The sequence below is a fragment of the Poromitra crassiceps genome (assembly GCF_964638095.1).
Source record: "Poromitra crassiceps genome assembly, chromosome: 22".
Lineage (NCBI taxonomy): Eukaryota > Metazoa > Chordata > Actinopteri > Beryciformes > Melamphaidae > Poromitra > Poromitra crassiceps.
This window is the reverse complement of record NC_139647.1, coordinates 6,468,653-6,487,729: the sequence shown is the minus strand read 5'-3', so window position 1 is coordinate 6,487,729 and position 19,077 is coordinate 6,468,653. Positions and strand designations below refer to the sequence as shown.

Sequence of the window (19,077 nt, the reverse complement as noted above, 5' to 3'; positions counted from 1 at the left end):
TTGTTATTAATGTTGGGTTGTTATTATACTATGTTAAAATGGCAATGTTTTTTCTTGTGTCTTTGAAGTGACTGTTTTACTCTTGTATTTTTGACTTGTATGACATACATAGGCATTGTCACAGAGAGCAGGAAAAAGCAGTAAGCTCTCACTCTGCCCAACTTCCGGGTACCACAAACGTGGTTACAAATGTGTGTGTGTGTGTGTGTGTGTGTGTGTGCGTGTGTGTGCGTGCGTGTGTGTTTGTGTGCGTGTGTGTGTGTGTGTGTGTGTGTGTGACACAAACGGTTCCCTAGCAACACAATTCCGTAAGAACTACATAGGCTACATTTCGGTAATTTAATGTGATATTGATTGATTCACTTGTTAGCCTATTTTTCAATGCATCTTCACGTTTATAGCTAATTAACAGAGCTTATCATTGAATTGAATTGATATTGTTATAAGAAAATGAAGTAGGGCCTAGATTAGTAGCCTAAAAATAGCTAGGCTATTTTCCATTCATATGATAGGCTGCATTGTCAACTCACGCGCACGCGCCCGTGAGTTGAGACGAGATGTGAGTTGATTCAAATCTGACTGCGGTAGTGACAGTATAAAAGAAGCGAAGACCTTCGAAACCGCGCACTCTAGACGACTCTTCTTAAGAGACAGTTTGAGAGCGCATCTTCGTTGAGACAGTTTGAGTACATTTCACACTCTAAACGTCGACTCTTCGTTGAGACTGTTTGAGAGAGAACTTTTGAGACGGAGCAGCAGCTTCTTGCAGAACTTTTGAGACGGAGCAGCAGCTTCTTGCAGAACTTTTCAGACGGAGCAGCAGCTTCTTGCAGAACTTTTCAGACGGAGCAGCAGCTTCTTGCAAAAGGACCAATTTAATTTTCACCACCGTCATCATGATGCAGGTAAGGTATTTCAGTGCAAATTGCAGGGTGGCTAACACAATTTTTGTTTAAAAATGAGATGAACAGTGGCTGGTGTATTTAAATTAGCTAACCACGGTTAATTAGCTCTCTAGTTAGCCAGTGTCCAAAAAATATTGTCCGTGCTTTATATTATGTCAGCCAGGTAACGTCGTGTGATAGCATGCTAACATTAGCCATCTTGCTAGCTGTAGAGAAATGGGCCCGGGGAGCATCGATAGCATTGGCTTTCAAGAGGAACAATTTTCTCGACCGTCATGATGCAGGTCGGTAGCGTTAATTCAATGCAAATGCTAAAGAAAATTCTTGTTTTAAAATGTAACCGACAACAAGACATGAACGGCCGGGGTTTGTGTCTGAGATGAACAGTGGCTGATGTATTTAAATTAGCTAACCTAACCACGGTTAATTAATTTTAGTCTAGTCAGCCAGTGTCAAAAATATTGTTCGTGCTTACAGTTATATTACGTCAACCAGGTAACGTCGTGATATCATGCTAACATTAGCCATCTTGCTAGCTGTAGAAATGGGCCCGGGGAGCATCGGTAGCATTGGCTTTCAAGAGACCGTCATGATGCAGGTAGGTAGCGTTAATTCAATGCAAATTGCGGATGGCTAAAGGAAATTCTTGTTTTAAAATGTAACCGACAACAAGACACAAACCCCGGCCGTTTGTGTCTGAGATGAACAGTGGCTGATGTATTTAAATTAGCTAACCTAACCACGGTTAATTAACTTTAGTCTAGTCAGCCAGTGTCAAAAATATTGTTCGTGCTTTACAGTTATATTACGTCAACCAGGTAACGTCGTAGCGTGCTAAACGTTAACCATCTTGCCAGCTGTAGTTTAACGTTAACGACACTTGAGAACCAGACACAAACGGGCCCGGGGTTTGTTTGTTAAGTTTGTTAGCGCAGTATCCTTAGCAGAAATGTAACGTTAGTTCAGTTAATTTGCTAGCTAACGTTGTTAACGTGTGTGCGTGTGTGTGTGTGTGTGGGGGGTGTTATTACAGCTGGGAGACAGCACCAGAGGGACAGCACAGGCCACTGGCAAGACACTGAGGGCAGAGGTGAGCTAAACTCTTTCTTACTGTCACAACACAACATGATGCAGTCAAACATAATGTAATATACAACAGTGGTTCTCAACCTGGGGTCATCGAGGCAGTTCCAGGGGGTCCCAAGCAAATTGATTAATTGTTAAACTTACTTCACCATTGGCTGCCATGTATCACCCAGGTGGGTGCTACACATCGGTGGTAGTGGATGAGCTGAGTTCCCTCCCCCTCCCTCCCCTGATATGTGAAGCGATTTGAGTGGTCTAGAAAGGCGCTGTATAAATCCAATCAATTATTATTATTATTATTGTTTTATTTACAAGAAGTTAACACACACATTAGAGAATGTAGAAGACTATAGCTATTGTGTTATCTCTACCTAAATAGAGATAGTTTTCTGCAAATCTAAGAATAAACAAATAGACTCAGATTTGGGTCAGAGAGACAAAATCTTATCAAATGTGCGTCCGTGGCTTTAAGAGATTAGGGGTCCTTGATATAAAAAAGGTTGAGAATCACTGACAGACAACTGCACTCCACCTCTCTTGCAGGCCATGTCTTTATTGTATTTTCATTAGCTACTTTATTTTGAGTGATTTTAATTTATTTGAGCTAAATTAACTTTGTATATAGCTTCTCTGTGTATAGGCTACTATGGATATAACGTGGAAATTGTGAGGAAGATATCCTGCATGGTAACTGAATGTAAAAAAGCGGAAATGCAGTGGACTTGTTTGTCATTGTTTGTGCTGTGTTTTTCTTCATCAGAAACGGGCCAGCAGGCGAAATATGCCATTCACTGTGCAGAAGTGTCCCTGTGGATGGAGCAAGCCAACTAGCCACAGAGGCTTGCTCGTGCACCAGAGGAAGTGCAAAAGCCAGGTAGAGCATGCAAACACACACATGCACACATCTGCATACCCCTGAGCGGGGTTAGGGGAAATAACAGTGGGGGGGCACAGTTACAAAGCATTTTTAACCATTGATTAATTGCCAACACAAAGTTAACTGCACTCCATGGACAGCCAGTCTTAATACCTACTTGGAGAGCGATTGGATCTGTGAGCTGTTTCCCAAAAATCACCTGTATAAACCAGAATAAACATCTTGAACAATGTCAAGATAAACCTGAGGTAGATGTATTTCCTCAAGAGATTTCAACATGACATTATGTGCTAAAGTTCCAAATGCATCACGAAAGTAAAAAACAAACAAACGTTGTTCATTCATACCTTGCTACACACACACACACACACACAAAATTAAAGAGTACCGCAGGCATAACTTATTTTTGTAGGCTTTATCCAGAAATTGCCGCCATTTGGTTCTTCAGTGGAAAAGTCTATGGGGTTTTAGAATAGGGAGAACAGCTGCCACAGCCTTACAGTATTTTTTCTTTGCTTTCTTTTGATTGGTGGTTCCTAACAGCTTAGGGGCACAGAGCACCCAATGCAGATGGGAACAGCCTCAGCAGCTGGTCAAAGGAGAGTGGCCCTTGGGGACCTGACCAACTGTCCGTCCAGCGCAGGGAAAACAAAGGTGGAGCAAGAGGAAAGGTCCTTCTCTGAGTCACTCCTGTCCGACATCGACGACATCGATGAGCTGGATGGAGAGATGCCAGAGCTCTGCTCTGAGTACATCAAGGACATATACGCCTACCTGCGCCTCCTTGAGGTAATTATGCTCTTTATTTCTCCTCACTATGCTTTTGATTGATTGATTGATTGATTGCTTGATTTGATGTTACGTTAAAAACCCATGACAGAAAAAGACATGCACCTCAATAAAACAACAAGGATAGACACAATAAAGTCATGGACTTGTTTCCATTGTGCTCCTTTGTCTCAGACAGGCGAAGCAATACAACAAAGAACAGGCATCAAATATTATATATACATACAAACATTCAATAAAAATATACATTCTAAAGTCCTACCTCAAACCTGTTCAACCATCCGTCTTTGTTTTTCTAATGCCAGCCTGTTTTACTTTGAGCTGCTATGCTATTCTGTTGTCATTGGAGTGTGTATTTTTATATGACAAGTTGTTCTGTCTCCACAGCTCCAACAGGTTGTCCGGCCCAACTACATGGAGGGCTACGACATCACCGAGCACATGAGGGCTAAGCTGGTTGACTGGCTCATCTCGGTCCACTCCTGCTTTGTGCTGCAACAGGAGACACTGTACCTGACAATTGGCATATTGGACCGTTTTCTCCAGGTACAAACTGTTTTAGACATTGACTTGTTTAGCTTTCTGTGAACTACAGTAGCTAACACTCTTCTTATTGTGCTGCAGGTCCAGCCAGTGCCAGTGACTCGGGACAATCTCATGCTTGTTGGTGTGGCGGCCATGTTTGTGGCTACAAAGTATGAGGAAGTCTACCCTCCACCAGTTGCCAGGTTTGCCCGCATCACAAAAAATATGGTCACAGTGGCCCAGCTTAAGAAGATGGAGCAGGTGATCCTGAAGGGCCTCAATTTTGAGCTGGGACGCCCTCTGCCACTGCACTTCCTCAAGAGGGCTGCAAAGGCTGCAAGCGTGAGTTTGTCTACTGAATAGTTCCCAAAATCTTGGAGATGAATACTAATGAATGATGAATACTAATATATATATATATATATATATATATATATATATATGAAGTTGGAGAGTTTGAATTGGTTTATTATAGATAGATAGATAGATGTGTGTGTAGTTTATGTCATTGGGGTTCTCAAACTGACTGTCTTCTGCCTGTCTAGACTGACGTTAATACAAACATACTGGCCCAGTACCTGATGGAGCTAACACTGATGGACTACGGCATGGTTCATTACAACCCTTCCGAGGTTGGTGCAGCTTCCCTCTGCCTCTCCCAGCTGGTGCTGAATGAACAGCCATGGGTGAGTTTACTGAAGTCTAAAGGGCTACAAATGGTGTCAAAGGTTGACTGAAGCAAGTAAACATGAGATGAACATGTGAGTGAATTGATCTGTCCTCCCTTTATTTTCCAGACTCCTCTACAGCAGCATTACTCGTCTTATGACCAGGTGCACCTGCAGCCCATCATGCAGCACATCGTGAAAAATGTGCTGGCTGTGATTGAGGGCAAAACAGAGTTCACGGTGAGTTGGTTGCCAACAGTGCAGTCTCAATAAGATGACATGTGTTTTTAACATGACCTAATGACATTCTTTGTGTTTCCCTCCAGGCCGTCACAGACAAATACTCACGCTTGGACCAGATGAAATGCTGCCTCCTTCCTCTGCTAGCCAGCTGGTGCCGCAGGTAGGCCCTGTCCAACTTCTCTGAGGTGGCTCAGCACGAGGAGTTCCTTCGACCTGTGCAGGGACGAGCTGGAACAGTACATTTGCAGCGTTGAGCTGGCCATCGGGAAGGAGGAGGTGGTGTTTGAGTCGGATGTAAACTCGCAGCTCAACCTGTGGATCAGAGTGGCCTCCCTCAACAAGCCCCTCACAGCTCAACCTGTGGATCAGAGTGGCCTCCCTCAACAAGCCCCTCACAGCTCAACCTGTGGATCAGAGTGGCCTCCCTCAACAAGCCCCTCGCAGCTCAACCTGTGGATCAGAGTGGCCTCCCTCAACAAGCCCCTCGCAGCTCAACCTGTGGATCAGAGTGGCCTCCCTCAACAAGCCCCTCGCAGCTCAACCTGTGGATCAGAGTGGCCTCCCTCAACAAGCCCCTCGCAGCTCAACCTGTGGATCAGAGTGGCCTCCCTCAACAAGCCCCTCGCAGCTCAACCTGTGGATCAGAGTGGCCTCCCTCAACAAGCCCCGCTGGAGACACAAGATGGCCGTCCTGCTGCGCAAGGTCTACGCTGTGGGTGGCTATGACAGCCAGAGACAACTGAGCAGCATCAAGTGCTACGACTCCTTCTCCATTGCTGAGCTTATAGAACTCTTGAACCTGAGTAGGATGAAGGGATGAGAACTATACTTTTTTTACACAGCGATCCCGCAGTCCTGCCATTAGGACACACCACTTTTTCCACTTCCCTTTCCTGTCAGTCTTCCCTCTCGGTTCCACCCCCCCCGCCCCTCCCCATCCCTCCACTTATCCCCTACTGTAGCTCCACTTCCCATGTCTGCTTCTCTTATCACTGTTTGTGCCATGCCATCATCACCTGAAGCACTTCTCATTTACATTATCGTTATTACATGTTCTTATAGATTTATTCTTTATACGATTATAATATTATAATTATACTTGTCTTTTTTATAATGATGTTTTTTTATTAAATGTATTGTACTTTAGCTTTAGCAAGTGTGTCTTGATTAGTTAATTGGTGTACTGGGTGTGTGGGTGGTTTGTTAGATGTGAGTAAATAAATGTTCTTTTCTCATTTTAAGTCAAGTATCCTGGGTTATTATTTCAGTTTTCTTTGTGGCTTATGATGCTGACAGAGGTTTTTGCTTTATTCCCCCACAAAGCTCTTGAAAAGTAGGTTTTCATGCACTCCTTGACAGCCCCTCCACCAGTAAATGTTTACTTTTAGTATCATCACTAACATTACTGCTCTGTACCTTCATCCACAGTACTTCCTGCACCATGATGATGTCATGGTGCCCCATGATGATGTCATGGTGCAGAAAGTGCTGCGAATGAACAGGGAGGAGGGGGCACGGTGGCACCTCACAGCTAGAAGGTCCTGGGTTTGATTCCCACCTGGGGCGCTGAGAGGGTGCGCGTGTGTGTGCGCCCCCGCCCCCCAGATGGGCTATCTCATCAAAAGGGCCCATCTGTGTGGAGTCTGCATGTGCTCCCCTGGGGTTCCTCCATACATCTGTATGGAACCCCACTAAAACATGCAGAAGATTGTCATCTGACCAGTGGCAACAACGTCTGAAGTGTGTCCCCGGGTGTTGTACACAAGAAAGCTGCCCACTGCGCCTGGCCTGCCCCCCGGAGGAAGGACATGCCTGGATTAGCCTGGGTTAACTCAGCCTTCAACGTGACGTCACAGGCTATGCCTGTAACGTCACTTTCTTCATGGCTGATAGTAAATAGAGGTCACGTGGAGGCTGGGTTTACCCAGGCTAGTGCGCGGGTACGCACATTCTCATGGCCTGTGGATTTGTAAACATTGGGAAACCTGTATGAAAGTGGTGCAGCACACTTCCTGTGTACACAGGGTTCAGTCTGTCTGCAAAGGTCACGTGGGGTCTGTGCAAAGGTATTGCACTAGTAATGATAATGATAGTAATAGTGATACTGACAAAGTGGTCCAAATGACATCATTATGACATAATTTTGAACAAGAAGTTATGTGAATGAACAGGGAGCTCTCGGTCCAGGCAAGATGGAAGGAAGTTGAATACTGTTCATTTGTGTAGCTATACAGTATGCTACCGATTTTGTTATGATACAAAGCTGGTTGAAAATGGGAAAAGTGGTTTAAGTCTGAATGTCTTAACTCTTAATGCTGTTCCAGTGGTGGACCTGTACACGTGTAGCCTACCATTTCACCACGGTGCGCCTCATCGTTGTGTTCAGCATCTATCTGCCTGGGCTTCCTCATGCTGCTGCTCCCGGAGGCCTGAAGTTAATAACTGAAGTTATTTTAATTGTGCTGCAAGCCAGCAGCATTATGAGGTATTAATGCATGAAATGTCTGAATGTCACATTTTCAAACGTCATGTTCCACCACACTCACTGTAATCTGACGTCATGTTCCACCACACTCAGTGTAATCTGGCCATAGAAGAAAGTGGCCTGCCGCTCTTTGGATAGAGCGGAGAAAGGGAGTTTGCTGCCCTCCTGTGGCCGAGACAGGACCTGTAGGCGGGACTGGAACCTGAGCTCTAAATACAGCCGTGATGTGTGTAGTTTATAATGTTGCGGTTCTTGAGGTTGACTATAATTATGTAGCAATGGCCTCTGTAACTGCATTATGTTAAAAATAAACTGTAATAGATAGCTAAATAGCTAGACAGACAGACAGACAGACAGACAGACAGACAGACAGACATACATACATACATACATACATACATACGGTTTTCACACATATACAGACCGTTTTCACGACATCAGATCAGTTTGTTATTTGTAAGTTAATTAATAGCCTACTGCTGTAACAAATAATCCCCCCTATACCTACCTAAACTACAATCTACAACTCATTTAAACCACAATATTATAGTCTCAAATAGCGGTAATCAATTAGATAATATTGTGCAGTATGGAAAATGAATAACGTTACTGTAATCATAGCCTACAATGAGTTTTGCACGCAACCACCATGCACCACCGCGGCCTTGTGCGTACTATCTGACAGCTGATGACCTTCCCGGGTTGCCGTAGTAATGCAATTCAGTGGCACTCCTCAATGAACGTTGGAAAGATGGCGGCGGCACACGCACAGGCGAGACTTAACTGTGTCGGTGGATAGAAAGTGAACTAAAGAGCCAGATATCCGCCACTCTTGCAAATATCTCCGGTGCAAAGTACATGTGATACTGCGTAGACATGGTTTAGTCCATGCACGGCTAGGAACAAGGAGTCACAGCCTTGCTATGGAGCCTCCGGACCGCAACAAGCCCAGCAGGTAACAGACAGACACTACACCATCAGGACCTCGCACTTGCCAAATTGTGAGCTGAACGTGCCACTGCCGGCGCCTGTGTATGGGTGCGCTTGCGCAGCCCATAGAAATCGACTTCCTGGCAAATAGTGGGGCGCGTGCAGTTTACTGCATTTGCAACATTTGGAGTTGCAAACTTTTTGTAAGATAAATTTGTATGCATAATTATTTGCAGATATCTGCTTTTCACATCTACTTTTATGCTACAGAGCCGGGGGAAATGCTTACCGAATGAAAAGGTAAACGTTGCGAAATAATTCTCAACTGTTCAAACTGTGCAACATGTTGAGAACAAGCTAGCTAACGTCAACTGTTAGCTGTCGCTTGTCAATTTATTGTTCACGCGCAAGTTCATTATTTTAACATCTAACGCTAGCTAAGTTTAAGTTAAGATGCGCTATATTGTGCAATTGCAACGCAGGCAGGATTGAAAGTCTGTTGTTTTATGGCTGCCAGACCATGCATTTCTGCAAAAATTTTTTGATCATCTAACGTTGCCGAAGCACAAACTTCTTTGGCTTTAGCATGTTGCTGCACTTAGCATGTTGCTGCACTGTTATTGTTCATCCTCTGGCTAGACTTGTTGTTCTGCACTCCACTGCTGCATCATGATATGGACTCACTGACTCCCTGCGGCCTAGGAAGGTTTGCACTCTATGCACAATGATTATGGTTTTGATTTGATTAACATAGATGTCACGTTATTGTCGTGGATGTCCATAACTAACCAATGCAATGAAAATGTATGTGTAGCAGCGACAAAGTCGGCGAGGTTATTAATTGATACAGTTGTGGAAGGTCTCATGGGAATCAATGCATACCAACAGCCAACTGATTATGTTTTCATTACATGTGTGCATCTCATGATTCAAACGTCTCGTGTTTGTCCCTGACCGATGGCGACAGACTCTGGAATCTGATGTTTTGTCTTTCCCTCTCTCCTCTCCCCTTCTCCTCTACTCTACTCTCCCTTCCACTGGAATCAATCTGTTTTGTCTTTCCACCTCCCTTCCTCTCCTCTCCTCTCCTCTCCTCTCCTCTCCTCTCCTCTCCTCTCCTCTCCTCTCCCCCTCTCCTCTCCTCCTCTCCTCCTCTCCTCTCCTCTCCTCTCCCCCTCCCTTCCTCTCCTCTCCCCCCTCTTCCTCTCGTTACATGCAGTTGTCTGCACTGCAGAGCGATTGACTTTGAGAGCTTTATCACATTGGATCAACACTGTCGTCTGCGACATTATAGCCTGGGGCCAAAAGTGTAGCACCACATCATCCGGCGCAAACACACTTGGTGTTGGGAACGGCCCCAAAAAAAACCAATTCTGCTCTGAAAACAGGACATCATAGTAACGTAAATAAATGTGATGCGCGTTATCTAGCTATGTAGCTACAAAAATAAAATGAACTAACAACATATAAAACCACCCTTCTATGGGGGACAAAGCGGAAAGACCACTGTGTTCCGGCGGAACACGGTCAGGTCATCCTGCCTGTTAGTAATGGGTACCAGGCTCTCTCTCCTTTGGGGAAGCCTGGTGACGCGAGGTTAGCGACATTATAACCTGATTTCGTGCAAATTTGTGTTTGTGATTGTGGTTGACAGTTTCACTAGTGATTGCAGCATGTCAGGCAGGCTTACCTTCCCGTTGCTCCCTCACTGCCCTCTCAGTCAGTGGAGACATGACTGTACAGTGTTGCTCCTGTTAATGTGTCATTACTGGGTGAGATTGTTGCATAGTAAAATAATCATAACAATAAATAATTATAGCTGCTGTGCAGCAATGGGTCGTGGCCGGGCACTGACAGAGATGCTCACGTCATTTTTTGCAAATCCAAGTCCAAAGACTTGAGATCAAGTCTCAATTCGCTGTGTGTGACTTATGCTTAAAATACACTACAAGAGTTTCCCTCTGATTTTACATAGGATTTCCGGTTGGGCTCAGTCTGTCTTTGTTGACTGTAGTCTGCAGTTATTGTGGGCAGTTGTTGTGCCAATTAGCAGCAAAACCTGTTAGTGTATTATGTGTACAGATTTCTAATGATTTCTAGTGTAAACTGCCTCCCGACGCCAGTCGGAGCCACAACGGTTATATCAAACATGTTTGAATTTCTCACATTGAGTCGGGTAGTGTAAACTGGTCCAACGACCCGACTCAACTCAACTCACACGTGCATGTGGATTCCCGTCAATATCCAATGAAAAACTAGGAGGCAATTAGCCAAAATCAGTCAAATAGCTAGTCTTCATACAATAGATATTTCTGATACTAAGGCACACGCTAATAATAGAAGGAAGCATCAAAGACGCTAGTATGCTGGTTGCTCACGGTTAAGTCAGAAAGAATAAAACCAAAACTTCCCGTTAGGAATTTCAAAATAAAAGTATACCATTGCAACCGTTTTGTGTGTGTGATGCGAAATACCCCAAGTACCAAAGAGGAAATAAAGAACACATTAGCATAGAAACCAGTTTTAAATTAACGTAATGTTGTGGCTTCGAAAAGTACATTTTAACCCATAGTGAGTCATGCAGTAATACATTGGCGATTTTATTTTGAAACTAAAATTGTCTAGCTTCCGTATAGTTAGTATGGTCACGTCAGTCGAGTAGTGTATTTTGATCTGTGATTCCAGTCGTGTAATGTATTTCAGTGAGTTTTTCACTTGTGATAAACAATTGTCTCCAGTCCAAGTCCCCATCTCTGGCCACTGATGACATCCACTGATGACATCATCAGTGATGTCACAATGCACAATTGCTCAAGTGACATCACTGATGACATCAGAAGTGTGTTTTCCCAGGATGGCGAGGGCATGTCCCACCGTTCCCCAGGATGGCGAAGGCATTGATGCTCTTCTAGGCTATACATGAGGGTAGAATTCAAAATATAGTAAAAAAAAAAAAAAAAACGTGAAGTTTCTAGCTTTATTTAGCGAGGATTTGCAGTACAAAAGTTGTTTAGAGTACAGTTTACAGTAAAACATGTTGATGCACTGTGGGGTCAATTTTGGATCGAACAAAATTATGTCGGAATTTGTTGTGTAGGACAGTCTAACAATGCAGATGCTGAAGTTTGGTGTCGTTTCTAGGGTTGCTAGGGTATACCGAAATTTCAATACTTTTTCGATACTTTTTATTAAAAACGGTTCGGTATTGGAAGCTCCCAAAGTTTGGTACCATCACTTTAACTGGTTGTTGTGCTTTTAAACCGAAGTTGCAGGATTCCTCGTCTAATTAACGTTACACGCGACGCAACAAATAAACACACATTTCCCAGTGTCTCTGCCATCACGCTGGACATCAACACTAGCGGGAGACTTCTTCCCCTCCAGCAAATATACATGAATGCTATGCCTAACGAACATAAACATTAACATCTTACCGAGAGGGAGAGAGCTAAGCTAAGTAGCTAACAGCTAAGCGTGTTAGCTAGCTGATCTGAAAAGCATGTAAACAGCGGTGAGATTAGTGAGAGAGACAGTAAAAGGAGGAGAGACCCGCAAGTGCTTGTGTAGAACTAGTGCACGTTGTGTACAGCGGGTAATGAGCCGCTGTGATGAAGATTAAAGTGAGATTCACGGAGTTGAGAGCAGACAGACACTATCGCAGCTGCATCCTCTCCAGTCCTGCACATTGACCAAACTGATATCACAGGATGTTGTGAAGAGTGCAATGTACATGGCTATATAATTTGTAAAGAGTGTAAAGAAAAAAATTGTATTAAGAGATGCATAGAGATAGCCTACATCAGTGGTTTCCAAACTTTTTGTGCCCAAGGCACACCAAAGGGCACGACAAAATCTCAAGGCACACCTATATTCATAGCTTTCAAGGAGCGTTACGTGCTGCCGGGAACGCCCACCTGACGGTCAAAAAAAAACTTGTTCATTCCGCTGCCCGCCGAGTCGACTAGTTTCTCACGCTGTGTTTGTTCAGCCAAAATGCCGGATACCCGTTGTGCTATCGGTTGCACTAACCGACGAGGAGACACGCCTGGCTTGTGCTTTTACAGAATCCCGTCGGAGAAAGAAAACTCAGAAAGGAGGAGGTTGTGGATTTGTGCGATTAGACGTGGTTCAGTCGCTGGGGAGGGCAAATGGCTTTTTTTTTTTTACCATCAAAGTACACACGTCTTTGCGGCCAACATTTCATCAAAGGTAAGCTCAAGTAATGTTAACGGGGTATTAATCATTATTGTAATTATTATATGTTTTGCTTAGAGGGAATATTCAAATATGATTTTGGGGCAATTTGGACTGCCCCTAGCACTAATAGTCTTCATATTGCAGAGTAAATGCGGCTAAAGTAGATTAGTGCTGCAGAATAGCATGACTATCCATTTGTGTGCAGAACAGCACAATCATTTGAACTTGAAGTGCAAGTTGAGGTAGCTCAAAGTGATCCTTACTATATGACTTGCTGCAGTTTCATACACTACTCATGGAGCAGACGGCTGTGTGCGTGCACTGTGTGCGTGCACTGTGTGCGTGCACTGTGTGCGTGTGTGCGTGCACTGTGTGCGTGCACTGTGTGTGTGCACTGTGTGCATGTGTGCGTGCACTGTGTGCGTGCACTGCATTTAGCAGTTTCATACACTACTCATGGAGCAGACGGCTGTGTGCGTGCACTGTGTGCGTGCACTGTGTGCATGTGTGCGTGCACTGTGTGCGTGCACTGCATTTAGCAGTTTCATACACTACTCATGGAGCAGACGGCTGTGTGCGTGCACTGTGTGCGTGTACTGTGTGCGTGCACTGTGTGCGTGTACTGTGTGCGTGCACTGTGTGCGTGCACTGCATTTAGCAGTTTCATACACTACTCATGGAGCAGACAGCTGTGTGCGTGCACTGTGCGTGTGTGCGTGCACTGTGTGCGTGCACTGCATTTAGCAGTTTCATACACTACTCATGGAGCAGGCGGCTGTGTGCGTGCACTGTGTGCGTGTGTGCATGCATGCACTGTGTGCGTGTGTGTGCGTGTACTGTGTGCGTGTGTGCGTGCACTGTGTGCGTGTGTGCGTGCACTGTGTGCGTGCACTGCATCTAGGGTGGAAGTGGTACAAGGTGTCATTACATAACATATTAGTTACATCATGCTGCCTGCAGCACACGGTCTCCAAGCAGAGCCTACATTTTGATCATGTGACTTGTTGAGGCCTTCTGCATGTTCATAGAATATACCACCACTCGTACATTAAGGCTGAGGTTTTCTTAGACTGAGGATATTTATATTTCCTGGTGGTAAACTTGAGCTGAACCCAAAAATGACTTTTCCTTTCTTTTAGTTCAAATACCTGGCTATTCAGTGCACTTATTTAATAATGTATGCCAAAGAAAATCAGAAAAATCAAATTTCTGTAGTTTTCAATTAACATATTCTGCCCATTTTCTGGAAAACGGCCTAGTGAAGACTTGACCTGAGTCTGGCTCTGCATGCTTTTTCACACGTGCGTTCTTGGCAGTGTCACACTGTTCCTGAACAGGGTGGGTCAAGTGTGTCCTCGTTCAGAGTTTAAAAAAATCCTTTCTGCTGCCTATGGCACAAATCCTGCTAGCTTCCCCAACATGCCTTGTTTTCCAGGTCTGACAGTAGGTCAGACAGAGCCAGATAGATATGCATACCGTTGTAGGGTCATATGAAATCCGCCCCCCCCCCTCCAATCTTCCTACTTTTGATTTGAATAAATAGGCCCACTTTTATCAATTTCAGCCAAATTATAGAAAATTCTGCAATATTCCATGTTTTACCCGTTGATTCAATTTTTATGACCAAATTCCATGATTCCGTCTGTTTCTTCTGCATTGTGGAAATCATATGGCCGTACCATTGAGTTGCACCTGCTTCTGGTGTGCTATGCTTTGGCTGGAGGTTTTAAGTATACTGTATCTCTGCAGCAGTAGGGTTTATTTTCTCATTTCCTCACCAGTCAGAAATGAGTAACAGATACATCCCTTTTACAACGGGGGTAATCAAAATACTGGATTTCGCCTACCGACCATCACTTCTGGCAGCATGCAGTGTGCACTACAGTGTCATTTCAATCATGAGAGGCCAGTCGGTAACATTGAACAAGTGGCTTTATTTAGCAAATGGCAACTACTTTGCTTCAGAGGAGATGAACAGCCATGATGCCAGCTGCTGCTGTGATCTGCCTAGAGAGGGACCAGAGAGGGAGGTGACGTAGAACCCTCGCTATATGTACTATACGCTATATGTGAAATGATGTCATAACTGACGTCAACTTGAACTTGACTGACGTCACGGGCTGATCGGGTTATGCGAATAATACGGTGGCCTTCTGATTGAAATTTGGTCTGGAAACCCCCACTAGCTGAAAGTGTGCTCTTGCAAAAGCCTGGCCAACTTTTCCTCCTTTTCCTCTCTCTCTCGAACCCCCCTTTTAGGCTGGCCATTGTGAGCAAGTGTGCTCACTAACCAGCTGGGTGCTATTCAGCTGTGGGCCTCACAGGCCACGTGTCACCGCCATACAATAGAGTGGCCCTTCCTGGTACAATGCTTCTCATGGTTGGGGGGGTCAAAGGTCGAGTCTTCCCTGACTCTGGTAGCCCTCTGGTATCACTGCCTCGGTCGCTACACAGAAAAGACTGACGATTTTGTGCTTTTTATTATTCTGCACTCAGTGTTTCTGCCTTGGGGCTCGAACATTCCAGTGGCCTTTATTACAAACAACCCCAATGAGCCATCAGATGAGCCATTGAGAGCAGCCAGACACCATCTGGAGCCATCAGTCACTAGTGGCAGCCAGACACAGCAGCACCACCATCATGGTGACCTGGAGGGCAGGGCCAGGTGACCTGGAGGGCAGGGCCAGGTGACCTGGAGGGCAGGGCCAGGTGACCTGGAGGGCAGGGCCAGGTGACCTGGAGGGCAGGGCCAGGTGACCTGGAGAGCAGGGTCAGGTGGCCTGGAGGGCAGGGCCAGGTGACCTGGAGGGCAGCAGGGCCAGGTGACCTGGAGGGCAGGGTCAGGTGACCTGGAGGGCAGCAGGGCCAGGTGACCTGGAGGGCAGCAGGGCCAGGTGACCTGGAGAGCAGGGCCAGGTGACATCATGGTGACCTGGAGGGCAGCAGGGCCAGGTGACCTGGAGAGCAGGGCCAGGTGACCTGGAGGGCAGCAGGGCCAGGTGACATCATGGTGACCTGGAGGGCAGCAGGGCCAGGTGACTTTCTCCCTGCTGCTGTTTGGACAAATGACAGAAGTGGGAGGAGGAATTTGTTGGCCTTTCCAGTTAACTATGCTGCTGATTGGTTGCCATGGCAACCAAACAAAGTGCCACACAGTGATGGTGCCACCGGTTCCTCTGTCATTCCTGAGTGCTGTAGTCACTCTATTCTGCTCGGGGGGGAAGTGTCTTTTTAAAACAGGGTCTCGTTCCCTCTCACACGCACATTGCTCTATTTATGTCCTCAGACAACACACACACACACACACACACACACACACACACACACACACACACACACACACACACACACACACAGGCATCACCTACAACTGTACGTGTGAGCAGCACACAATACTTAGAATGGAGGCTTTGGGATGTGGATGGACGGTCTAACCGTTTTTTTGTTCAGGTAGTAGGAATAGCTGAGCTTAAAGGTCGAGCTGAACCCAAAAATGACTTTTCTTTTCTTTTAGTTCAAATACCTGGGTATGCAGTGCACCTATTTAATAATGTATGCAAAAAAAAAACACAAAAATCTAATTTCTTTAGTTTTTCACACTTTTTCACATAAAAAGTTCATTTTTCAAGATTTCATTGATAACAGTAATCTACAGTTTGCTGATGTCACCCAGTACTATCAAATGTCTACTCCATTTCAACCAATCATATCACGACATGGCAGCTGTCAATCAAATCTTCATTTCAGGATAATTTTCTCTTCCAAAAGAAAGAGAAAGTGGCGCCTAGTGCCTGTCATCTGGCAGAATTCCTATCCCATAAACTAACTACTAACTTGGCCAATTGTGTGAAACATGAACAATAACAAAAACGGTAATGTCTAAGAATGCAAAGAAATGTAACTGGCTCGTTAAAACGCGCATTCCAGGAATATCGTATTTACATTTATAGCCACAACACGCTGAATCCCACTCGATTTGGAGGCGGAACACGCCAGGATTGGCCAAAGCCCAATCCAGTCCCCAGAATTGTCAAATAAAATCATCGACATGATACTACGACCCGCCTCTCAACCTGTCATCTCAGACAAACTATGTTTTCAGTCTGGAACGGACTCAGACGCACGCGACGAACGGGTTCAGTTCGACTTTAAGAAACAATTGGAATTCATCCGTTTTCTTCACGCAGTGTCCGGTTACCTATGTGCTTTCTTTTTGTATGTAAAAAGCATATCGCTGAAAAGCACAGTCAGTGATATGAATAGCGATATGAAGTCAGTCAGTGATATCGGGTCATTGGGTCTGTTACAATTGTGATAAATGCCTTCTTGTAACCCACAGGATTGCTTACTGGGCCTTCTTGTGCCTGAATAATGAAAAGATCACTGTCGTGTCCTGTTGCCCCCCCGGCGACCACAGAACAAGCTCCTCCACAGTTTCCCATACAATCCACGCATAACACACCAGTGTTCTTTTATTCCACAATTATTCTGTAATTGACATACTGTGTGTTTAGATGGTTCTTCCATCAGCGTTGTAGTTGCAACATTGCTCATGAAGAGTTGGTTGCATCTGGAATCCTCTTGCATGTAAGGCCTAGTTTACATGACAACGCTTCCTGCATAAAAGGCCACACTTTTGTTGTGTTTTGGGCCTTCTGTTTCCATGGCAACGTAACGGCGTTGTTGTTGCCTGAAAAGGGAAAAAGGTTCAACCAGGTCCGGTGAATCTGTGATAATGCGAGTTGATAATGTGAGTTGCTAAAAATACATAATGGGGCTGCTGTTAACGTTCACACATATACATTAATCATTTGCACATATTAATTAAACAACCCTCCAACTCATGGCCAGATGTAGCTTCAATTAGGTATGCACCGATCCACTTTTTTCACTTCCGATCCGATTCCAATACCTGAATTTGGATATCTGCTGATACCGATATTATGCCGATACCAATATTTTTCTTGAATATACAGTATAGGCAAAGATTTGGCCAATTAAGCAAAGAAGAATTAGGCAAAGAAGGATACTATTATACATGAGCAAATTACGGCCCCTGCGCTGGAATTGGCACCCGATACCGATATTGGATGGGATCTGCCCCATCCCTAGCTTCAATGCGAGACTCAATCAGTCATTCTTCCTTCTTTCGTCTCGGATGCCCTATATCCACTGGGAGGTCGGCTCAAATGGCTTCACACGATATACACGTCATCAATCACAATAAAACTGTACCTACCTCCGACACAATGTTGTTATCCAACCCAACGGGGCCAAGGTACTCCAAAATATTCCATTGTTTCCAATACCGGGCCATTATTCACATGCCAGTGCCAGTGAGCTAAAGTTTTTAGCTCAGACACAGCCTTCTTCGCGCTGTGTCATTTTGGGTTTCAACTGCTCCACAGCACCAGATGTATCGTTTGGTGCTCAGTGGTTTGGTGGTGTACTGCAGTTTACAATTTAGAGCATCGGCTCTGGCATGTGAATAAGGGCTTGCTATTAAAAAAGGGAATCAACTGTAAAACAGGGAATATTGCAGAATTTTCCATAATTTGGCTGAAATTTATAAAAGGAGGCCTAATTATCCAAATCGAAAGTAGTCCTATTTTGTGTAGTAACCTAAATTATTTCATAATTGTAAAATAGGCCTTGAGAAATAATTCCGTTTTCAATTGGGGTGTTTTGAGATGGGGGTCGGTCTTGCGTGGAGCCTTACATCACCTCACAACTTGGTTTTCACTTTGAGAAACATGTCGAAAAAAGGCTGTCTGAGAGAGCCAAGTCATCAAAAAAACAAAAAATATTGATCCTTCCTAACCCCTAAAATAAATTAAATTAATTTGGAAAAAATGAAACGGAATTTGGAAAAAAATTGAATGGATTTAATTTGGCCCTACATTTGAAGCTCCAGTCTGCACGCAAAACGTTATCACACAAAAAGTTTGCCGTTTTATGCAGAGAGCGTTGTAGTCTGAAAACGTGGCCTCAGGCTAAAGGATTTGCAGCAGGTGTCTGTCTGCCTTGGCTGTCGTTGCACAGTGGCACCCCAGGGACTGAGCGACTGTGTGTAAAAGAGAGATTGTGCAGATGGGCAGTAGAGGTCTGGGTTCCCTCCTTCTGGCTCCTTTTCCTTCAATAAAAGGCTTTAGCAAGTGATTTCCAGATTGCCCCCCTATAGAGACACTGCATGAAATAGGCCACGCCCATCACGGGGGGAAAGCTCCGTTCATTTCCACACACCAGCGTCATTTTCCTTGAATTAAACATAGCTAAAAGCTGTTGTGTGGTGGGGCTGCGCAGACAACAAATGTAAAAAATCGCCAGTTAAAGTTTTCTTGTACTCCTGAGCAAAACAAGGAAGCCATTGAG

At 44.8% G+C, this 19,077-nt stretch overlaps 1 protein-coding gene across 4 annotated transcripts in view; it reads left to right on the top strand.

Annotated features, from left to right (window-relative positions):
- The first annotated feature begins 8,386 nt into the window (after window positions 1–8,386).
- The window catches only part of map3k4 (mitogen-activated protein kinase kinase kinase 4), a 48,509-nt gene continuing 37,818 nt past the window's right edge, over window positions 8,387–19,077 (top strand). For 3 of the 4 annotated variants that reach the window (XM_083658515.1, XM_083658517.1, XM_083658514.1), the window contains exon 1: window positions 8,387–8,533. In XM_083658515.1, the coding sequence (XP_083514641.1) occupies window positions 8,502–8,533 (32 nt within the window). In that variant the 5' untranslated portion in view covers window positions 8,387–8,501. Of the gene's footprint in view, window positions 8,534–8,792; window positions 8,809–19,077 lie in introns of those variants that run through there. The other variant, XM_083658516.1, reaches the window with a different exon arrangement.